At 36.5% G+C, this 25,632-nt stretch overlaps 1 protein-coding gene across 3 annotated transcripts in view; it reads right to left on the reverse strand.

The window, feature by feature from the left end:
* LOC144471687 (putative G-protein coupled receptor CG31760) overlaps positions 1–25,632 on the reverse strand; it is a 60,094-nt gene that overhangs the window by 7,926 nt on the left and 26,536 nt on the right. For all 3 annotated transcript variants that reach the window (XM_078183985.1, XM_078183983.1, XM_078183984.1), the window contains exons 2-12: positions 15,408–15,569; positions 14,464–14,631; positions 13,565–13,769; positions 9,517–9,751; positions 4,809–4,901; positions 3,718–3,868; positions 2,866–2,998; positions 2,102–2,234; positions 1,062–1,215; positions 843–952; positions 273–487 (exon numbers count right to left, since the gene is read on the reverse strand). In XM_078183985.1, coding sequence (XP_078040111.1) covers positions 273–487; positions 843–952; positions 1,062–1,215; positions 2,102–2,234; positions 2,866–2,998; positions 3,718–3,868; positions 4,809–4,901; positions 9,517–9,751; positions 13,565–13,769; positions 14,464–14,610 — 1,576 coding nt within the window. In that variant the 5' untranslated portion in view covers positions 14,611–14,631; positions 15,408–15,569. The remainder of the gene's footprint in view (positions 1–272; positions 488–842; positions 953–1,061; positions 1,216–2,101; positions 2,235–2,865; positions 2,999–3,717; positions 3,869–4,808; positions 4,902–9,516; positions 9,752–13,564; positions 13,770–14,463; positions 14,632–15,407; positions 15,570–25,632) is intronic.

A 25,632-nucleotide genomic window follows, 5' to 3' on the forward strand; every position in this document is an offset into this window, starting at 1 on the left:
AGGAAAAGAATTTATTATTTAGTTCATATATCTTGCAAATGATGCAGATAATTTTTGTTTTGCTTGAAAATCTATGTTATAGTGATCATAGTTAAAGTGGCAATTTTTTATAATTAACTGTATAAAAATTTGAACTATCATGTACACTTATTTTTCATGTTATAATGTTATTATGTTATAATTATAATATTCGTTCCATATTACCTGCATCTGCTCCATCGATTTGCGAGAACATTATTATCATCAAATTATTATTGATAAAACATCATTACCGATTGCTAAACTATGGTCCCACCAATTGAATGAACATTGATAAAATTTCAGACCATAGTTGTCCGCTATCACCTCGGCGTACGGCGGTGCACTTAGCGTCCACGTGCCAAGGTAAATCAACATTACCAACAATATTGGTACCATCCACTGCAACAACTGTTTGTCAGTGAGCTTAACTTTGTGCGCGCTTTTCACGCGGTACGTGAGTGAGACTCTGTGGAAGAAGAATTTACGATTTCATCTTGCTTTTATTTTAATTTGATGCATTCATAGTGAACACGATATGGTCCGAGTACATTTCACTCAGGTGACAATAATAATAATAAAAGTAGAATATTTCTATTTGAAATATAAGAATCTTCTAGGAAATAAAATAAAGGAAATAAGGAAATAAAATTAAAAGACTTTTCGAAATTGACCAGAAACGAGTGTCGGCCATATTTGTCTGACTCAACGTGATAAATGCAAAATAAGAAATGATTTCGATCGGCTTTTCGTTTAGTTTACCAGTTACCGTGAAAAACATTCAATTCGTCAAACAACTAAGTTCAATTCGTCGCGTTTCTCACCGCCATGTTTTCATGAGCAACGCCGTGTAAGAGATGCAAAAGCCAAGATGCCTCGTCCACTTGGTCGCGATGCAGGAGTACATGTCCAGTACAGGAAATATGGCGGCCATCTGAACAGGAAGCGAGATAGATCCGGTGTAAACGTGCAATGCGCGCGTACGCATCGGCATTTGCCCCGACCGGGGCAAACACACAGGTGCAGAAAATTACTATACGTACCTCGAGGTACATAATAGCGCAACCTAAAAGCGTGATGGACAGAAATATCGGTGAAGCGACCTTGAACACTTTGAGCTTGCGATGTTTATACATATAGGCCACCAGCACGATGGTACCGAACACACAGAAAATGGAAAATGATAAAAGGGTGATTCTGAAAGTACACATTGGATTAGTTGTTTTTTATTTGCTACTGTGCCTGTTATATTTGGTAGCGACGTTTCATTTTCATTCGGCGAAATTGCTACCGGCAACATCTGCATAATGCAAATATTTACTGTCGGGAACGCCGGACTCCGATCGAAACGCGGAAATTACCCCTCACCCCCTCCGCTCGCAGTATGATGCGAGTAAACATTAATTGAATGAATATTTCTCTTATACTATTTCAATGGAATTCGATAACCTGCAATCAATATTTAAGAAACAAGCAAACTTCGATGTATCTAAAAGGTAATGAAACTTTCAATATTATATATTGTAAATATAATATATAAAGGATACGGTAACATTATTTTAATCTGACGAAACAGATGTCGTTTATATACGACTAAATGTTTAATAAAACTGGCGAGGAACGCAATTTCTCTCTTTAATTTGCAGCTTTTCGAATTTATATTTTTAATATACATGCGCAAACAGCAATCATTAAAGGAATTTATTCGACTTTTGCAAGGTGTTTTACGGTTATTAATTTTTTTGGAAAACGGATTATGAGATACCCTTTCAACCAACTGTACAATTACTATTGTAACAATTTCAGTAAATATAGTATATAGACTACTAGACCATTAAAATTCAATAATTTATATATTTTACAGATCATAGATCAATATGTCGTAGATCAATATATTATAGATCATTATATACAATTAATAAGTAGTCTTCATTAATTTCTAGAATTTAACGCAAGCAAAAGTGGCCGAACAGGCGCCCACAATTTGACAGAGTTTCTCCGAAAGTGAAACATTGAGATGTTCATTTTGTGCGCATGCAATTTTTCACGAAGGTTCTGGTTGCTATTTCTGTAGCATACGTACCTAAATGGCCAATGATAAGTAGCTAAACACGGTTCTGGACCTTTACACTTGGCACATCCGGGCGCGCAACGCAAACAGCGGAACGCTTTCGCGTAAGAATCGCTCACGTTCTCTTGCATCTCTTTCCAAGCAGCTGAAAATGTGTTTGTTCGTGAATTCGAAAACAGCTTGACGGTAATCTCGCAACGATTTCACCCTATAATGCGCAATCAACAACAAATTCGTCGTTTATCTTTCTTAACCCTTTGCTACAGTATTACAGCATTATTTCCATATCTAGAAAAAACGTCTCTACCATGACAAGCACATGGTCTCTACCATAAACATTAATACATCGAGTACCAAAAATCAGAAATTACCACAAAGTCTAAATAATTTAATTAATAAAACTGATACTTAGAAATATATAATTTATCGCAGCGAATAACACTTTAATAATTCTGTATTTTGGAGATTTTTGCATTTTGAGATGATTTTATTTTTTTACAAGTTTAAATGTAAGTTTTAATGGAGAAATTGCGCATTGTTGCATAGACAAGTGATTTATTTAATCGTATGATAATTTATTTGAATGTATTTCTTTATTTGAACAAATTACTGTAATACTTTGGTAAAGAAGCATGAGATATCGATAAAGAATTATCGCAGATTCGTTCTTTCTGTCTTCGAAAATTATCGATTCGAAAGAATCGTTTCTTTTCTGTTAATTAAATGTTTCGCGCATTATAGACTGAACGTAATCTTCGTTAGAATCCGACACTGACCTTCAACCAGAATTCCATCGAAGCTGGCTCGAAGCTGACTCGGGCTGTAATAGCCCTTCCGACATTTGCAGACATACGCACCCTTTTCCCATCTACTACCGACCCCAACATTATGCGGACTCTGATATTCACACTGAAAACCGTGGCCAAATCATTCTGATGGCTTAATTGCGAACGGAATTGCCGGGTTGGTGCACATGGAATTTGCCAATCGCTGCTAGCTTGAACAGTTCGTCCATCGAGAACGACAGACATTTTTCTGGAACTGTATCGTAGCGATAACAATAATTTCTAAACGAGTTTACAAAGATTAATTTATTGCAATTTCAACGTGTGGAGATTCCTCAATTGCAAGAAAATGTTTAAATTAACGTGATCTAATGCGATTTTTATTTTATATACAAAATGAGTAGCCTCTTGAAATAAAATGAGTAATTTCTTTAAATAAAATGAGAAATCTATTTAAATAAAATTAATAACCTCTTTAAATAAAATGAGAAATCTTTTTAAATAAAATGAGTAATCTCTTGAAATAAATTTCTTTAAATAAAATGAGAAATCTATTTAAATAAAATTAATAACTTCTTTAAATAAAATAATAAATCTCTTTAAACAAAGTGAGTAATCTCTTGAAATGAATTTCTTTAAATAGAATGACTAAAATTTATGAATTTTATGTTCGGTAGAATTGTTAAAGAAGCGAACAATATTTATAGTTGAAATATTGCATACAGATTGGCAATTGCATGTACACCAACATAATAGTTCTAAGGGAACTTGAACAAAGGAATTGTACTTTTTCGCCGTCAAGTTTCGAAGTCAGTTTCTATCGATTGTTCGTGGTAGTATTACCTGTGTCGTGTCGTTATGACACTTATGAGTACCCTTGAACGATTCTATCTGATTGCTGAGCATCTCATTGTTGCTTTGTTGCGGCGATCCGTCGCATTGGTTCACCTCTAGCCCGCTTATGTCAATATCCACACTTAAAAATTCTCGAACCCTTCAAAAAGATCAGATCGTGATGAGAAGTTTCGATTTAACTAACGAAATTAATTATCGAATTCGATCGTACATAATAATTGCAAATAAAATAGACAACTGTGCAACTGAATAAGAAGTAGTATTATCAAACAAATTTGCAATTTTTAGATATAATAATGCAACACTGTTTGAACTAAAAACAATTGAATTAAAAGAATTTAGTAAATAATATTCATTGCAAAGTTTTCTTCTAGAATATATATTACATTTTCTTAATAATTTGGAAGAAGAACTTTATAAAAATTATAATTTTCCTTTTATTAAGTGTACGAATGAGTAATGTTTTTTGTATTACTGTAGACATATATTAATTTTTTTAGAAACTAAATGTTGAATCGCACAAAGCACTGAAGACGTTTTTGGAATTGTCACACATTATTATATAAAATTTGTTTTAAAAGTCACAATCGGGAAATGAGAGAATCCTAAGATCATTTGCAGTAACTTTTTCCTTTACAAAAATTTCCTCCGAAGCGTCGTTGAGGAGATATTAACGAAAAACGTTGACCAATGAGAGACAAGATCAACTACCGCGAGGCGACCGAGCCAACCAGCCCAGTTCCGCTGTCTGACTCAGCTGCCACGCGCTATTTGATCTCGCCTCTCATTGGTCAACATTTTCCGCTAATAACTCTAAAACAAAGCCCCAGAGAAAATTTTTCTAAAGGAAAAAGTTGCTTCAAATGACCTCAGGAATCATATAAAACATAATAATCACATACTTTAAATTTCGAAGCTATAAAAGACATCAATTAACGCTATAGACTCAACAAAGATTTTCCAAAGTTATAAAATTTCAAGAATTCAATACCGTTCATGGAGAACCGCGTTGTAAACGCGAATATCGAAGCACTCATTCGCGCACTTAACAGAATATAGCGAAGGATCTGTTTACGAACCCGTGTCGAGCGTCCAGCGGTAGTATATTAACGCTGTAGGAGATCAACCAGCGGTGACTTTTGCAAGAGAAATACGGGATGGTCCACCAACCCCTGTAGGATTCAATCGCCGGTGACTGCATGAATTTCGGTGACCTGAGATAACACGCAAACGCCACAAACCGCCATAGAAACTTCGACCTTTCGGTGCACACGCGGTTCGTGCAACAACCCCATTAATACAAGTCGCTTCTCCTTTAATTTCGTGGTCCTGTGGCACTTCACGGTCATCCGATAGACGAAGACTAATCGAATTTTCGTCCGCATTCTCGATTATCGTCCGAATGCGTCGGCATCCGAGGACTCGCGTTGCATACACGGGCGAACGTGATTCTCGTACGTTACAAGCGTTACCGTAATCGAAATCGCGGCATTATGATAACGAGTTTCGGCGACACCGTGAAACGGGATTATCACGCGCTAGATACTTATCGACGCGATATTTTATTGCCCGATAATCGATTCGCAATTATAACTTGTAATTGATCCGGACATAACGACATGATGTTTCGCGGCAATTATGGCATACGAAAAACGGGAAGACGCGACCAGATTGCGATAAATATAGTCCGACCGTGGTCGAAACCTTATTTTATTAACCCTTTGCGCTCGAAGTTATTTTAACTGTGAACATGAAATAATTTTCCTGGCTCACAGTATTTCCATTTTATGCAATGAACAGTTTTACTTCTAACAATTCATGAAATCTGAATTTTGTTAGTATAAAAATTATTTTGGAACGTGATAGAACAATTTCTGTAGTGCCCCGAGTGCAAAGCGTTAAGTTTTGACTGACTTTTCACGTTCGGCAATTTTGAAACGTATTTTGCAGAGCTGTGAAGATTTATAAGTAGATAGGTTGATTTATAAAAGTTGCTAGAAAATATACTTGGAATTGTTAAATATTTTAATTGTTCTATTTTTATCTACTTATTCTTCGTAGTACTATGTTCTAAGGGAGCCATAAATGGCGACGACATCACTAGGCGAATCTGATGCATCTATGACAAAATCGTGTTGTTGCAATTTCAAATAGAAAGTTTAAAAGTGTCAATGTATAATTCTTAATCTATTAAGTTATCGAAGAAAGAAAGTATTTGTTATCAAGTTTAACTTACAGCCTAGGATAATTTAAAAATGTCTATATATTATTTCCAAACTACTAAAATAATTGACGAAGGAATGCATTTATTATTTAATTTAATATTGAAATAGTAGAAAGCTTAAAGAAATTTGAAAATATCACTGTACTATTATTAACCTACTAAACTATTAAAAAAAGAAAGATCTTGTCAAATAACAACTAAATATTTCGCAATCAATAATAATAAAAAGTTCGAAAAGCTTTGAAGATTTTCAGTTCATTAAAATTCTTAAAGAAATAAACAAAATATACTTTCAACTTTTATTTCTGAAATTATTGCAGGCTTGCATAAACATCCGCAGTTTGTCACAGAAACCATTGCTAATAAATTAATTAATGAAACGAGACAGCGGAACGTGTACAACATCTCTTAATCTTGATTCTAAAATTATATATCAAATTATAAAAAATATTTGACGTTCTTCAGCTTCGACTATAGTTTCGAAAAAGCTTGGCCGTCGATTTGTCGGAATCGTAGCGTGTTTTATTCGACAGTTCCTATACGATGCATTCTATAAATATTCCCGGGTTGCATACACGTGTAAAAATCCCCTAACGGTACACACCGATGGCGTATTGATTATCGTAAATGTCTGTTTAAGCGTTCGTATCCCCTTTCGAAACGAAAGTCACGTTTAGAATTGTCGCATCGAGAATGCGTTACCGCCGACTCTCTTAATTACACCGTGACACGTGACCATCCGATCCCGGTTTTGGTAACGTTAATGTCCTACGGGATCGGTACGCGCGAAATTACTCTACGTTAGAAATACAGGCAGCGACGTTATCGCCGCTCGCTTATTATTATTTCCGCGTTGGTTGTATGCGGCGGCGCGACCGCGTCGATGACAACTAATAGTATAGATTACTTCGAATTAATTTTGTACGAAATAATCCGATAAGTTAGTATAATAATGTTCGGCATTACCGCAGATTAGAGGTGAATCAGATCCAATAATTGCTAGCGCATAAATGTGAATGATTCTCGTTCGAACGTACGAATGCGCGACGCTTGTTCAATTCTAAAGCTCGAAGCGATTTTATTAATTATATAAATTGTTCGATAGGCACTTGATTGCGATCTACAAGCTCCATTTAATTAGAATTTTAGGAGTATGAAAATACGTTGATATCTTCAAGGTGAAGATGTTGTATTTTTATCTACTTTTTTTTTACTCGCTGTGACTCACATAATTATACTAATTCCTGACAAAATTATAATTGTTAAAACCCGTAATTCACGCGAGTGTAATTATTACACCGTGAGTTTTTAGGCGACAAAAATATGTATCTCTGTTTTTAAACCTTGGCTGTGGTAAATCTGTTTATTATTAAAAAACTGTTATGTAGACTCAGTTTTGTATGCATTAATTGCTGCAATAAATATATAGATAAGATATATAGATATGGTATTCAAAGTAAAATTGGAAGAAAAATAATTTAACTATATTTTCTGTATAGACAATGACAATTATTCCCCATTGAAGATTGGAAATGTATATACAAAAATATATATAACTAGAATCGATCAGCACTCAGGTCACTTACACATTTTTGTCGCATGCGTTTCTTTCGCTTCATTAATCAGAACAAAAGAAAAACAGCAGACCCACGGTATAGTAATTGCATTATGGTTATTTATAGTATAAAAACCGAAGCCCTGAATCGAATATTGAGATCGATTAAACATAGAATGTGCGATTAGTATATATTTGAAAAGAAATCGTAAGATCGAATCACGGTCGCCTTGAATCCTCGAATTTTGATGCATTCGGACATTAGGGTAATCATCATAACTGCGATCTTTTGGCGGAAGTAGGAGGCCAGACCTGAAAACGTTTACCGTCTTTGCATATTCGCGTATCGAGTTTCTATGACTTGACGCTCTTACGGGATGATGAGGGATGATGAATGATCGTGGAGCGCCTACAAAATGTCACATCTCTTCCCGGCAACGATATAACAATTATTATATCTTTCACTTTTAATATTGAACTTCCGACTGCGCGGAGACGTAAAAAAACGAGCATTACTTTTAATTGAAACGGCCGTCGCTCTTAATTGCAGCGAACTTTAATTGATAAATTGGAACGACGGGACGGTGGACAATAAAAATACTTTTGATTGTTCGTTCAAAAAGTCGCGATTGTTGCTGTCGTTCTTGTTTTACCAGGAAGAGAAAACGAAAACCAAGTATGATCGGTGAGGTGCAAAACAGAAGAGATTTTTTAATGCGTGTGCGTGCGTGCAGGTGCTAATTGTTTACGAAGCCACGTATAGAAGAGCGTGTTATCGTTTATTAATAGAGACACTATCGCTCGAAAGTAATCGATCTGACTCGTAGAGCATTGTTAAGTGATCTAAAAAGTTGATTTACTTCTTAGGCGAACAAGATATTTTTCAAATATTATTTTGGGAAATTATGAATATTTCATAGCGTAGAAAATTATTGAACGCGTAAATTATGCGTCAGATTTGTACTTTCATCCGATAGCGTAACAAGGTTATATAATGAACATTTCTGAATTAGTATGTATCGATACTGATACACATTGTCTTTTAAGAGAATCATTTAACTATGATTATAATTATCATACTCGCCATGTTTTTCGGAATATAGTAAAATTTGTTGGATTTTACAGTGGTAAAATGTTCGATGGTTACTTATGCAAGTACACTTATACGCAAGGTATTGTTTATTAATTCATAAAGTGCAATGCGATGTTACATTCTCTCAGTTTCGACTGACAATTATTTTAGTAACTGAATTTTTATGAATTATAACTGATTATTTTAATAATTTGCTACAAGTTACTTATCAAATATTAGCGTACTTGCATAAAATAACGATCGAACTTTTTGATAATCTAACAACTTGAATTCCATTATTGGTAAAGTAAATATACGAAGAAAATAGTATATTTACTTTCAATGTTTATTTGACACGTTATGAAGTCATTATTCATTCAGAATTAATAATAATTCTCGAAATGCAGAAAATTTATACGAAAATCATATAATAACTAACAACAATTAGATATAAACCTTTCACCGTACGATATAACAATTGAAAGACTATGCACATTTCGAACAAGATTATCTTCTGAAACGTGACGTCATGAAATTTCGTCACCAAACGTTGTACAGTCGCTCACTAAGGTTATTCGTTCAAATTCGATCAAATCAAATTTTGTTGAGATGTTAACCCCTTCCCGTACTTTGACGAGACCGACTCGTGATGGAAATTACTAGTAATAAATAATGAAGTACAGATATTATACTGTTTTTTAAGAAATTGTGCCAATTGAAAAATTCCTAATCGCAGTGACTGTGAAGGGGTTAAAGAAAATGTTTGCCACTGACTAGTGTGTCAACACGTGAGCAGCCTGTACACGTAAAACCAACGTCTCTTGATCAGGATTGAAATAATGACAGTGAGAGACTATCGAAGCATGCAGAGTTCCATGAAAATGCGTCAAAGACATGGCGGTGCATCAGATTTCGAAAGCGTGTAATCGGTCGAACCTTAATTCCGTGGTGGCACCGGCGTTCTCGAACCACGGCAAACTCGAATCCGGAATTGATCCCGGCTGGAGCGCATGGTTCTCAACCTTTGAGGGCTCGCCGACGCTTCCCGGGCTTCTTTCCAACCAAATCACGTTGATGACCGTGCCCGTGGACGCATTTAATGCTATCAGCCTTGTTTCCACCGCGTCGTTTACCGACACCAGCAATGATTTCGCTATGGCATCTAAAAGCACTACGTAACATACGACCGTATTAATGGAAACCATCTATTCACCGTTATTGCGTTAACGCTAAACTTACCGAACCTGTTCATACAAAAAACTTTGCACTTTTATGCTACAATTATCGACGTCGCGAAGATGTTTTCACGAGGAAATATGCTTTAATGAGTTATTTTTAGTAACATGTGTAGTAATTAATAACCTGTGAGTAAGAGTACGTTATATGCAAGTGTGGATAGAAATATTTTTCAAAAAGTACTGGAATTAATTTATGAGAACAATTTTAATAAGTTATTAATTAATTAACAAGATAATAGTTGATTAATAGAAAATGATTCATTGAAGTAGTACTCTGTTAAGATGCATTCCAGATAATTATTTAAAACAGTATTTCATGTTTAACGATTGATATTTATGCGAGAATATAAAACTGTACATAAAGTACAAATACATATTGTTTCGAAAAATAAGCTTTCTCTTATATTTTTCTTAATTTCTTTCAACAATATAAATATCTCGAATAATACGTATCTCAGCTGTATATTAAAGCGATAATTAAGTTAAAATTAAACTATTGCAACTTTTGAAAGATAAAGGCTTCTAAAATATTCTACGAAGATTAAAATATATAATAAAATTATAATTTGTTAATATTTACAATTTACATGCAAGTAAAATTTAAAACAGACAGATAATGTTCATTCCATCATTTCGTACTTACAAGAACCTAAACTTTTTTCAACTTAATTAAATAAGATATAATAATTTTCATAAAAATATACTTTTCATCTCTTCTCTTATTTTATCCTCTTATCTGATTTCTATTCCTACGCGACTTCTTAAAACAGAACCGATTACGTTCCAAGCAATCGTCCCGCAAAAACGACGCCGACGTGTACACGGATGTCGCGCATACTCTCGTTACCATTCCGGCCAATGGAATCCGGTTAGGCGATGATATACCAGGCCCTATATAAATTGGACTGTTGACAGTGTGGTCCGTCATCGTGCGTCGGTTATTGGGCAAATCGATTTTACGTCTGCCGCTGCCGGATTGCCGTGGAACGGACGAAAATTCAATAACGCTGTAGGAGAGAGAGTCCCTCTACTTTGAAACACCGTTCGCCATTTCCCGCGGGGGCCTCCCCGGCAAAAAGGATTTGCGAGACAGGGAATTGCAGAGGAAACGGAACGGTCAGTTAAAATGCGCATCGACGACGGTAATGCCGCGGCCTAGCTGCCGCGCGCGCCATTTGCGATCTTCCACGGGGCCGCGGTCGAATTTACCGCGATTCTTCGTGCACGCTGTTATGACACCCTACGCTCCGGCAAGGGCCAAATATTAGAATATTATTAGGAGCACAAATTAGTTCGGTCCGTTTTCAAAAGATAGCTCCAACTGTTATGTCTGTTTCACAGTAACAACTGATTTCAATTGTTTCTGAGAGATTAGATATCTGTCAATAACATTCAGTTTATATTGCTTCGAGTTTCATTTAATACACCTGTTTTTTACTCTGTCGAATATGTCAAGTTTTGTGTTAACTAAGCAGCATTTCCGAGAGATTTTAGTTTTCTGTTTGTGATTTCAGTTTTAACTTTTTCCCTCGATCGGTAGCCTGTGAATCGGTTGCCATAATAACCATTAATTTTGTATCTATTATTATGATAAATGTGTTTGACTGTACTACAAGCTTCAATATTATTATATAACTTTTTAAATATTAAATATCTTTCACGATTAATAAAATAAATAAAATCAAAAAAGAGACGAAAATGTTTACGACCGGATGATTGGTTGATAAAGTGTTAAATATCGTTTATATAATTATAATAGTATAAACAGATAAATTTGAAATTTCTAACATCTCTGAGGACAGACGCCTACTTCGATGAATCCTATTAGGGTTTGGCAAGATTAGTATTAAAACTCCCGCCTCCTGTGCTTTAAAAAACAATTACATGACCCCGAGTTTCTGCTTGTTATAAACAAAGCAATCTTCTAAAATAGTGAATATACACGACTAAGAAAACCAAACTCGATTTCGTCAACGAAAGATAAAATGAAAGTGTGGAAGGTCGCGAACGGTTTTTTCGGAGCAACTATCTCCTAGCACACGTGGATCGTGTGATTGGACAAAATTGCACGGGCGCCACGCATTTTATCCGGGCTGGATAACAATATCGATCGGACGGCCGACTATTTATAGAGCGAACAGAATTTTCCATTTTCGGTCACGAGAAGTTTCTACGTTTTGCTTTCGCCGAGGACGGCGTGCTCGCGGCGGCGCGGCCCTAATCGGGCTGTTTCCAGAGCCGGTCGATTGAAAATTAGAATTTGTTCGAGTGAACACCGGCCGCCGGGGATGACCCGAATAAATTAAAAAACCGGGAATCCTCGTATGCAGATCGGGGGGGGGGGGGGGGGGGGGGGCAACAGGTGCCGTAAGGAAACGCGATATGTAAATTGTTTGGCGCACACGGTGGCCCACACGATATGGTTCCACACCGATATGGGTCGGTTTCCGCGGCGGGTGGTGGTGGTGGCCGCGTGGCGGAGGGGCGCGCGGGGGGGGGGGGGGGCAAGGATTGTTTCCACGGAAAAGGTGCCAGGCCCGGCATCGAACACTTTAGCGGAACTCGCTTGGAAATTGCAATATGAGTTTCAGACGTGTCCCTTTCAATTTACCCCGGCGTGTCTTCAAGTTTCCACGAGATAGTATCGAGTTTCGATTTAAGTTGTTTTTCAACTCAAGTTTTCAACTGATAACGGCCCGCGCGCCGGCACCGTCGCGAATCGCGTTCGCAACGACACGATTTATTTACGGGTCTCTCTCTATCTCCGGGGCGCGTCGATCGTGTGCGCGTCGCTCACACGATTTTGCACCGCGAAATTTTTTCGAGGCTGCGAGCCGCGAATCGATCGCCGTGGTGCGTCGGTGCTTTTTATAGTTTAACGGTGTCGAACGGGGACCGAAAACATTTGTTCGTGAAATTTGAACTGTTTTTTTTAGTCGAACATAATAACAAAATTACGGCGAAAAAACGCGTGAGAACAGAATGTCGTGTTCCATCGTTTCGGTTATAAACAATTGTAATGTATAGAGTATTTCTTTTTGTTCATTGTTGAAATCAGGCAAATGCAACGTTATATTGCAACAATGTAGAGTGTAGAAATTTGCATGCCGCAACTTCGACGCGAAACTTTCAGAGATGCAAACGACGTAACCTTATTTCGATTTTGCATGCTCCGTGTAGAACCTGCTGAACGAAGTTATAATAAACAAGTTCTACCTTGGAAATTCAACGTAAATAAATAGAGATGTTAAAGAGGATAATATTGTCTATCCGGAAACTTTGTTCCGTCGATGCAAAGTAGAAAAGTGCGCGAAGTGAATTATAGTGAAGAAACGCGTAACCAACCGCGTCCCCTATTTAAATATTTTATTCTTCTACAATTGTTACTTAGTATACTAACTGTTACTTAGTATACTATATTACTAAGTATTCCTTCTTTTTAAATAATTTCTGTATTTAAACATTTTCTTATTTTTCAATTACTCTATATTAGTCGCGAATTAATTTTGAAACTATGAAATATCATATATTTTTTATTACAAGTGACTAAAAATATTAGTAATCCCTGTTTAAAAATTCTCTTATTTTCATCAACTATGTAACTGATTTTAATTAATTTTTCACAGTGGAGTTAGCTTTAAAATTAATTCAATTTCATATTATTAAATAAAATTAAAGAACAATGTTTAGGTTTCTCGTTCTTTGACAATTTGTTTCGAGTGTCCAATAATTAATTGCTTGCTCACCGTTATGTCTTGATACACCCATTGTTCCGGAATTTTGGAGTATCAGAGCTGTCATGTCGGCTTTCTGACGTGCGGTGTCGTAGCGTCTTGGATCAAGGGCTGCGGCAGCTGGCAAAGACTTGAATCCAGCTGTGGTGGCGCAATATTCGCCCAGCGATCCAGTCGATGCCGCTTCTATTACATCCAAGGCTTCTTCGATGTCCATCTTGACGGCGCATATAACGTTTCATTAAATAGCAAACATTTCGAAGTTATTTGCGAAACGTGTTCCATTCACGCCGACCGCCGCGAAACATTTCTATTTCCTTCGACGACGCGGAAGAATTTTAATAGAAATTCAATTTGCGTATCCCGTACTTTTATTGCGCATTTCTCGCGGGGACATGATTTTTCAAATGCAGCGCCGCTGCATTGAAATAGTCCGAGAATGAATGGAACCATAAACTATGCGGAAAAGGCAGAGAATATTATACGATATCCTTGTAAATAATATTTCAGCATTCAATTAACTTTAGGCAAAGAATAAATATTAATTTTTAATACCGTCTAAGAAATTATTGCAATTGAAAAATTTCTAATTGCAGTAACTATGAAAAAGATCAAGGGGTTGATAGAATTAAATTGTAAAATGACAAGTAGTTAATTTTATTTACATATTTAGGAGAATTTCTGTTCACCAACAAACTATAACTTCGAATTTTATAATTCAATTTTTTCCATTGTTATAGTACGATTTTAACAAATCTTTTGACAATGTAAATCGTAGATAAGGTCGACAACGAATGTCTGCTAATGTTATTGTTAGAGCAACAGCAAAGCGAGAGGTCACTGAATGTTTTCTAAACACAATTTTATAACAATGCAAAAAAGAAATGCATAAACCCAGAAAGAAGACTCACCTTTCTCATATCGGCAGCGTCATTGTTGATTGTTGTAGAGGTAAACGACACCGAGGTAGGAGTAGCCGTAGTTACGGTGAAGTACGCCATCATGGTCATTGTCGTCATTGTCGCAGGAAACAGGACCAAGAGCCAAGGTTTGCCCATCCCGCGACCTGCTCATTTGTACTTCGTAATAAACATATTTTCGTTAGTGTAATTCTTATCCGTCCTCGCGGAGCTTGTACCAACACGTGTAAAATGATATTTCGCCCGTAACGTTATCTTAGTACAATAAGAGTCTTGTACTCTAATGAGAGTTATGTTATTTTACGTAAATTTAGCCAAGTTTTGGTATTAATTATCAGACTGTGGATTTTTATGCAAATTTGGGTATTTCGATTGCAAGAAACAAACGTTTAATAGACTTTTGTTACTCTTTGAAAAAATGTTAATAAAAACGTACGTCAATAAATACTGGTGTTAGTAGTGTAAATATAAATATATGTACCATTCGATAGCTGACGATAGATATTATTATTATGTCTCATTTATTACTAAACATAGGATCCACATAAACGTCCACAGTCCAATTATTTAATCAAAATTAAGCTCTATACATTATCTTATTTATAACATGGTACAAAATTCTCTAAAGAAGAATTTGACATAAACAACTTCCGCCATTAACTAAACACAGAATATTAATTTAGTTACAGCTAAATAAGTACTGAGTGAAAAATAACAAAAAGAATGATCGAATATAATCTAAGTAAATAAAAGTTAATATAAGTTAATATAAGTAAATAAAATATTTAAAATTTCGGTGTCTCCAAAAACATCGAATAAATTAAAAAGACCACAAATTCTAAGTTCGACTAATAATGAACGTAATTGGTCTTTCCTGTAGCGATTTTACCGGCGCGAAATAAGTGAAAGCGGATATATATAATCCTGTCGCGAACCTTTTTCTTTCGCATTCAAGTGGTGCCGAGTTTTAGCCCCGGGTCCATGGGGCGTTCATCCATTCCCTCTAACATTCCCGGCATTCTGCGTGACGGTGCTCTTTTATTCCTTCGTTTGATTATCTGTCACTCTCAGCGATTACTCATCGCGAGGAATCGATTCTGTAAAACGAGAAGACGAATGGCCGTTTTAGATGACAGTCGTAAACATCGAGTATCAGAAGTCGCGCCCGTTATTGCGCGCAATCTTCGATCTCTAGAGCTTTTCCGAGTTCGCGTATCGGCGGACGAGTGCAGTCGCATCGCGACATTTCATCTGCGAGAAGATCTCGTATGATATTCACATTGAAATGAATATTAATATCTCGTGTGAAATTTATGAATGTGTTACACGCTGCGAAGTTGGAAAAAATTACAACACGTGCATATAAAACAAGAATGGATTGCATATGCTAAAATAAATATATTAATAAATAATTCTAACTAAAAATAGTGTTGTTTTATTTTACATCGTCATGTCAGCATATATGTATAAGTAGTGGTGTAAAAAGACTTTAAATAACTTTGTCGTTGTTTCCGATATCTGAACGAAAAGTTAATGATATATTATATTTGTTTAGTTCTATTTTCTATTATTTCTGATATAGAATAGTACTAACAATATATTTTGTTAATTTTGTATTTAAATATCGCTAAAAATGTGGAAGTTACTCTGTAATTATTATGAATGTCTAACGTGACAATGAAAGCGAAATAAATATAATAAATTAATCCTGAGAACGGTCACGTATTTTTCGAGTTTCCGCGAAAAAATTTCAATTTCCCTATCGACACGGGTTGTACGGATTTAGCTGTTCGTTCCTTGGGCTGATCCTGAAACGCGTCAAAGTGAGAAATGTATGGTCAAGGTTCTCACGGGGGAAGCCTGTTTGATGAGCATTCCTCATCGTAGGACCTCGAACTACTTTCAACGCCCTCAGGAATCCCGTCCGTGACCAAGCGTATTATGAATCTATATCGTGCGGACTCCGTGCATATCGCGCGCAACGTTTCATTTTTCCTCGATAGATGGCTCGTGCAATTAACCCCGGCGAAACCAAAGAGCGCTTTTCTGCATTCATCCCCAACGGAGTATTAATGATTTAGAGTTACTATGGTCGAAATGATTTCCAAAGCATTCATGGCTGTGGTCTACGTGTTTAATCCCTCGCAGTACTTTTATCTTCGCAGTTACAATGATTAAAACATTTTCGATTGGAATAATTTCTCGGAGGAGAAATACAATTAATATTTATATTTTGCTTACAATTACTTCAGCGCTTAAATATTAGTGGCTAAAAGACAGAATTATATTTCAACTTAAAAAGACGAAATAACATCTTTATTTAAACGGGTTATTGTTAGAAATCATAATCAAGAGTCGGACTCGTCAAAGAGGTTAAAACCGGTATTAGACATTCGTATTTGTTCACTAGCACTGTAATTATTGACTTTGTTGACAGCATCCATGACAGATCTTTTTCATTAGGTTTCATTTTAATTCTCTTGAATTTTATTATGTCATATATTAATTTTATCTTGAATTAATTCTCTTTAACTCTATTGGTTTACTATGGAAGTAAAATCTTTATTTATTAGAGTGGAATATATTTTACGCAGTTTTTAAATTTGTATATAAAAATATACTTATATACAAAATAAAACAAGTACTCTGGGAATGATATATTAGTAATTTTTTAATCGATTTTGCTTGAGAAGTTGTATCCTCAAAAAAAGTTAATAATGATAATGAAATAAATAATATATAAGAAATAAAAATTGTTTCGTCCTATTATGGAAATTATTAAGGTCGATAAATGTTAAATATTCTTTTTGAATTGCTTAAATATTCCAGCGATTTTCTATGTGTTTATAAATATTAAATCTTTCTTTAACCACCGCTTTTAAGAATTTTCAATACATTTTGTGATCGATACTGTACATTTTAGCTGCTAAAATATTGAGACAATAATACCGAACCTTCGCTTTTACTCGCTTCCATTTTTCCACGTAATCTCGTCTAATAGATCATCGCGGGCCACGGGTTCGCAACAGTGTTTCCCGAGGAGCATGATCGCGGCCGCCGTGCAACGCACGTTGCCGAATCGATTTCACGTCAGCACATTTATTTCCGTGGGCATCTGAACGAAGAATTCGCTGGCGGTGCGGCGGCGTCTGAATTTTAACGAGATCAATGTTTCGCGCACGGTAAATTATAATTTAAAGTTCGCGAATGGAATATCTGCATGTTTTATCGGCGCGACAACAAGGCAGAAATTAATGTGCATTTGATTGAATTTGCCCCGCCCCGCGAGAATTTCATGACGAATAATTTCAACGATCGTTCCGCGTTTACACGGGGCGAATTTCACCGATCGCTGAGGCATACAATCGAGAAGCACTTGACGTTTTCGGTACGCTCTCGAAACGACCAATTAATAGTTATAAACAAACTGCGAATTTTCGTGCACTCTATGGTAATTACAGGAAGCGGGAATTAAATAAACGCTCCCTTTGTTTCGCGATCGTTTTCACGAACCTTTAGAATGGACCAACGAATTTATTCTTTTAAATTTGTTATCGATAAATAATAAAGATATATAGAATAACGAAGACATCGAAAAGATCTCTTTACGTTATTCTTAGTTTATTAGAATTACTAAAAAGAAGAAGTATGTATCTATTCAACTCTTTTTATAAACGATGCAGATAATTATTATTTTTGCATAAATAATCACGGTGCAGACTAAAGTGCACAAAATTTCCACTCGTAAATACTTTCACCATATTCTGCTTAAAATACCTAATAAATAAACAATCTATTACATCATATCGTTGCGATTGTTTTAACTAAAAGACGCTACAAAATCTTGTTGATCGAAAAACATTTAAAAACTTGCAATAAGTAAACATTCGAGTGCTTTATCTTCTATATTAAGAAAACTGAATTCTATATTCTATATTCTATAGAAAATTGAAAGCACAGTGAAATAATATTTAAAGCAATAAAACCATGATAAAAGATCACATAATAAAACAACGCGCGCGTTATAATTTAAACGATCATTCTGCAAATCCTTGTCCGCTTATCATTGAAATTTTAAACAGCGACGTTCGTCCGCCATCTGGAAAATTTCTCGCGGCGCGCGTGGAATAATAATACCGCCGGTTTTCGTCAACAAATCCGCCGGCTTGCATTTTACTAAAATTGCACGTACCCGTGAACGCGTTCAGGTCCGCAGTTCAGCGATCTTCGTACGTATTCTATTTTTTTATCTTTCGGACAGTATCGCCGCCGTGGGCGCAGCCTAGCTGCATATTCAGGTAACAGTCCCGCGATATAAAGCCGGCGGACCGGAGCTTTGAGTGACAAGCAGCGCGGCGCGGCCGGGACGTCCTCCAAAAGCGGAAGATGAAGATTTGCAAACACTGTTCGATAAAGAGACCCGTCATAAACGCTGAAACAGCCGTGCAGGTCAGTTCACAGAACGCTTTATAACTGTGTCAAAGCGATTCCACGTGTCGGACGTGGATATAAAAGGCGGTGGAGACGCGCGAAGAAATTACGTAAACATAATGCTGAGTCGAAAGGCGCGCGATCGATTTGATTCGCTCTAAATTAATCGCGTTGCATTTATAATCCGAATAAAACGTGACTCGACTAAAGCGAACTTTTCACAGTTTTTATATATATACGGTTCGCGATTTTATCGACCGTGTTAATTATATCAAAATCAGTTTACGCAGTCTGTTTCGCGATATATCGTAGGACGAGCAGAATCGCTTCGCTCGCCGACGTAATTAAAACGTATTTCTGTTTTCAGGGACTAATTTAAAATCGTCGGAGTTTTATGCACAGTACCGAATTTGATGGATCGTTTCATTGTAATTAAATCGTTTCATTGTTTACGCGGCCCGCTCCGCGACCGAACACATTATGAATAAAATAGTTTCGTTTGCTGGAGCAATAAAAGTGTATTTTTATGAAGCGATTTAATATTGCCTGAATTTTATGCTCCATTTACCGTTTTATGGACCGTTCGTTGATATTTAAATCAATTTATGTAGTTCACGCCATGATTTCAGTGCGAAAGTATTTACTGAAATAACAAAAATAGTTTTATACGAAATTCACGATTCGATCGATTATTCGATTAGAATTAAAACCATTTGACTCGGATTTATCGTAAAATAATTGATTTTTGATTTTTGCGAACTGAAATTATTAGAGTCGAAATAGAAACGATCATTTTTATACTGCGAGCGTCACGATCGCGTTGTTAATATGAACAAATTCTTTCCCGTTCCGTGAATTTGTTCATTCAACTACCAATTTTCTCAGTTTCATAATTCGCGAAAGATTTCGCTTCATAGAGCTATTTAATTTCTGTTTTTACAACGAAAGTTCTACATTTAATTAAAAGTTTGCAGTTCGATGGCAGAGCCACGAAAGTCGTAATTAGTTTAGATGTTCGTCGAGTTCTCGGAGGATTGATGATTTTGCCTCCGCGAAATGAAAGCGCGTTCGCCCTAACACCTTACATTAATTTTCCGACTTTGCGCAACCTAATGTCGAAAATGTTGAGATAACCGTGCTTATAAATAAATGCTAATCTTTCTCTATTTTGTGTATCTTTGTGCGCAATAAATTATGAAAGAACAATTTCGAATGGTATAAACACTATCAAGTGTTATATATAAATTAACGAGCTATTTGTTTTTTTTTATTATGTCAATAAGTAAACGCAATAAAAAGGTATACGATTTATACATAACATTTCCCGAGCCAGTAAAACGGTGTTAAAATAACAGACTCGACGAACAAAACGGCGAACATTTTACGCCGTCGGCGCATTTCAGTTTCCGTTCCAGGCATTTCTTCGTGAATTTTCAATAACATCGCGGCTCCCGGCGCTAAATGCGATTCGCACGTTCAGTTCGGAGCGCATTAAAAATACGAGACTGCTGGGAACACGAAACAGTGGGATCTCTCCGTCGCAATACCGCAAAGCCGGGATACCCTCTCGCCCCATTTCGAACTTCCTTCCTTCCCCCTTTTTCTTTTTTCTTTCTTTTTTTTTTTCATTTACTTTCGCCGGAACCTGACCTGTATTCGCGCCCACACATTAAGATTGCACGACCTTCCTTTCTTTGCCGAGCGTCGCTTCTCTTTGAAAATCCGCGAAACTCATTTTGGAAGTTTCGCTTCTTGTTTATTAGTCCGACGACGACCGCGTGTCGGGAGCTGCAGGTGCAACGCCGACTGTCACTTCGGACAAAGACAAAACGCGGCCAAATATTCGCGTTACACCGCATCCGTGGACGAATGATTTGATCTCGTCACGTAAAAACTGCGTTGGCGGTTACGTTTAAATATTTAATCAATGCGGAATGAAACCACATTATGAGATTGAGCTCGTGTGTCTTCTTTTTTTAGTTTGCGTCGTGTATTACATTTTTTGTGTAAAATCTCTAGTTCTCCAGTTTGAAAACTAAATTGCGACGGACGTGAATTAATTACTGGACATTGATCCGGTCTATTTAAAATATATTTCTCATAAGAATTATCTGAAAGATATTATTATTATATTAAAATATAACAGGTTCTATAAATCAATATTAATCCGACTGAGCTGTTTTTCTATTTTTTGCTTCGAAGTTGCTTATATTATTAAATATCTGCTACAGGTAATGACTGAATCTAACCATAATATACATGGTAAAAAGTTTGAACAAATGCAGACTTATCGTCCTCACCATGTAATATAAATTAGTTACTTTCACGACTCTATAAATTTAGTATTAATTATTAAACATTACTTTAATTATTCTAAAATAAGCTTAATAAATATCTCAGTTTAGCCTTACTAGTTGGATACTTATTATACTCCGACAGTACTCAATTTTTATGAATTTAAAAGGATTTTTGGTAGAACAACAATGGCAACTTAAATACTGCATATTCGCGTGCGCAACTCGGATGCCATGGTCGCCGACGTAATTTTTGTAATTGTCCTGTAGCACGGAAATTGGCGACACCATGGCTCGCAGTTTCCATACTGCAGCCACCGTAGGTATTCCATGAGCCGCCATTTGTATGCGATTCGAGGCACGAGCAGTCGATGTAAACCACCGGGCCTGGACATTCTACGAATGCCATGAATTTTCGGGGCGAGCATTGTTCGAAAAACATGGAATTCTGAAAATGAAATGTCTTTGCTGTTTACAATGTTCGTGCACATTGTTCTAAAACAACTAATACAAAGGCATCGGACGCTTAACTTATTCGCATAATTATTTAATTTGTCCGATGTGAAACAATTTAATGGAGAAACGCCGCCGTCATCTGTTAATAATAATAATACGTTACCGTGTAATACAAAAATATAATTAATTTTTATTATATGATGCTGTATTATTTATTACAGAAAACAGAACGACAACATTTAAAGGCACAGAGGGCTTTATTAACATTTTCTTCAATTATCTAAATTTATATGACAAAACTTCGCAATTCGACTCCTCTTTTTTATCATTAATACAAGCAATTTTTATTTTACATAAACATCAGTATTCATCGCAGAAGAGAATAACCGTGATAACAATAAAATAACGTCAAACTGCTATGTTACTCTTTCCCAGGCGACTGAAATGAATTACCTCTCGCATTTCACGTTTACCGAAACAATTATTACAACAGTATTCAATTAACGTCGAGCACCGATAATTATTGTTTCCCAACGTGAAAAATATCATTAAAACCGAATCCGGCGACGGTGACGCAGGTATTCGTGCGAATGATGGATTCGCGTCGTCGATCAAAACGCGTCGAACTTCGACGGAATTTCGCTGGAACGAGTGCGGTCGGTGCACGTGAAAAATCCGGTCGCAATAATGACCGATGACGACGAGACACCGGCGATTATATTTCGCGCGGAGTTTCGGCTTTAAGCTTCTGTTTACGGACGCGCGATACGGAAAACCGAAACTACTTTCGAGCCATTAAACGTTACGGTTCACTTTAAACGGTATTATGCTTGCTTTGTCGACGGGCAAATAATGCCCGCTTTACGACAACGCGGCCGGACATTTTAACACTAGAACTACCAAGGGGGGTCAAAATGACTTGTTCGACATTTCTTAAAATTATAACTCATTTCAGTCGCATTTTGTTTCAGAAAATTTTGCACGACTTTTTTTAAGATATACAAATAATTCATTCTGTAAAACTATGTTTTTTTATCATTTTGTTGTAAATTTGTATGCAGTATATCTACATACACCGAGATGAGTCATTTTGACCCCCACCCCTCTCCCCTCACGGAACATAGGTTTTCGATACTGTTCTGTTGTATCGTGGAAATTATTGTGACACGTTACTTGTGGCACGACCTTCAGTCGTAAAAGAAAATATTTCAAACTCAAAGATATGTCAACAACCAAAAAATGTTTTTCTACGACTTACACTGTTTGACTTGGTCATTACTTGCAGTATTTATTGCAGGCAAGTTTCCTCGGATTACTTTCAGTCGATCATTTTATGCGTATTTTCTAAATTTTTGCTATTCTATTACTATTATTATTCAGGTTATATTCAATTTTTGTCCATAAAAATAAAAAATATATAAAAACTAGAAATTGCTGTCTTTTCTTAAATGCCTTGGTAATTTAAGAAACAGGTCATTTTGACCCCTCCGGTAGAAGTAGATATACCTCAATCGTCGGTAGTTCTAGTGTTAATGGAACGGTCTTGCAATGGCGCTACGGTTTTTATTCACGATCGCATGGTTTAATATCGAGTCACGATTAACCCTCCGCGATTAACCCTCCGCGATCAAAATGATTCGAAAGACGCAATGGTCTATTCGTTCGACTATCAAAATCGAAAGCAATAAGAACAATCGCGGAACTTCGTCTTTCACGTGTAATTACTCCCCTGTAAATAGTAGACATAGTAAACTCGCGGAACAACGGCAACGCCGCGATCAAAGTTCCGAAGAGTGATCAAACTTCGCACAACGGGGATGAATATTTAACGATAATGAATCGAACGAGTTCGGCAAGGTGCTGGAACTTTCGGCGAATTTAATACAGATTCGTATTTAACCGGACGATAATTACGTTGCTAATCACCGCGCGGCAGCTCCCGCGAACTTTCCTCGCTGTATAAATATTACCGGGCTCCCGGATATTAATGCAAACAGAACGAGTACGGGGGGGAAGAGTTTTTTTCACCGATGTTTACACCACGACGATCGCTGTGGTTTCTTCGCGTATAAAATCTTCGCACGGTGTTTATTAATATTAACGGTCGCAAACATGCTCGGTTGTCCTTTATACCGCGTAATAAAATTGTTACGATCGTCGGCAGGGTTAACTACCCTTAACGCCTGATCGACGTCGCACGGGAGTTGACCTAGAACGTAGAACCCTTTATGGTGTGCGAACAATTGACTCCACTTCTTGCGCTCGGACCAAACTTCAACCCTTCGTGGAGTGAGTTATGTCAATTTTATTTCTCGCTTCTATTTTTAACGCGGACGCGCCGTTCGAATGGTACATTTTATTTTAAATTATGAGTACAGATTTGTTTATAGTTGGATAAGGTGTTTTGAATTTTGTTGAAGCATTGGGAGAGTACGAGAATAGTCAAAATAACTTTTATATTGTTACTGCCATTTCCATAAAAATATATGTCAGATTTGTATATTTTTATATTTTATTATTTTTAATACAGAAAGTATAATGCTTTGTTAAGTAACAATATAAAAGCTATTCTGTTTATTTCGTAATTTAATAGAAAGAATTTATGCTATAATTATGCACCGAATAGCAAGAAAAACTATGTTGGTCCAGCTTTTATCCGAGGTTTACAATGAGAATATAAACAATGCGTTTTATTATACGCAGAGAAAGTAGGTGAAACGAATTTTGAAAAAGCTAAGCGCATTCTGTTTCATCGAGAATGAGACTATGCGGGCCATAAAGGCCATCCACAATCCTTCTTTTTGCCGGCGTTGTATCTCAATTCTATGGGGGGAAACCTTTGAAAAATGTTCAGGATTTTCTTTTCTTTAAAATATCTCAAGAAAAGTGAGAGGCGCTCGAAAAGTGTTCCGCCGTAAGGGGCATTGTTCTATTGTGTCCAGCAAACTGCGTGCTAATTTTGTCTTAAACCCCGGTTCTCAATTAATCTTTTTCCCCTCCGACGTCGGCCCTTCAAGATATGTTAATTAACTCGCGATTTTCCAATGATTAAAGCAAATCGAAGTTCGCGACGATGTTATCTGTTAAATGTCAAGCTTGATCGTGCGACTAATACATGGAGAAATGATAATATTAATTAATTATTCTCTTCTACCGTCGCAAGATTGAAAGCAATCGTTAATATCATTTACATCGAACGGGCGGCGAATATTAATCTGTACAACGCGCGGAACACTTAACCCCTTGACGTACCATTTTCTTCACAGTGACTGAAATTACAACTTTTTCAATTGACATAATCTGTTAGAAGGGACAGAAATAAATTAACATTTATTCCGTGCCCGAATTTACTCGAATACTTAAATATTAATAACAAGGGATTAGAATTTTATTCCAATTTTAAAGAACAGAATAACATCCATATTTAACAATTTATCACTAGAAATTTCCATCGCGTGTCGGACTCGTCAAAGTACGGTGAAGGGGTTAATCAACATACGTTTCACTTTGCGCTGCAAATTTCTATTCTATCGGAGCAGTAAATTCGCCGCGTTATCTAACTTCCCGAATTGAAAAGTTCAGGAAACGGCAGACAACTGTGCAAACAGTGTACGGAATTCCCTTATCTTAATCCGCTGATGTACTCTAGTGGATTGCGACCGGGCCATGTTTGCGATTCCTTTTCATCCAACAACGTGTCCATACGCGTCACATTGTTGACAAATTACCGCAGATTATGCTCTCTGTTTCCGTGTACAGTTACGTGCACGTGCATCGATGCGCCGCCATTGTCGAATTATTCTAAACAAGACGCAAACGCTGCGCGATCGTCAGGATCCGTGTACAGCAAATTTGCTTCCCGATTGTCCCTCGGATTGCAAACAAAAGGGGACAATTATGGGAGAGGAGATGCGATTATAAGTGCCTAGCGTGTCGTTTTTATAATTGTTGACAATTCACGACTGTAAAAAGGAACCGC

The sequence above is a fragment of the Augochlora pura genome, chromosome 6 (genome assembly GCF_028453695.1).
Source record: "Augochlora pura isolate Apur16 chromosome 6, APUR_v2.2.1, whole genome shotgun sequence".
Classification (NCBI taxonomy): Eukaryota; Metazoa; Arthropoda; class Insecta; order Hymenoptera; family Halictidae; genus Augochlora; species Augochlora pura.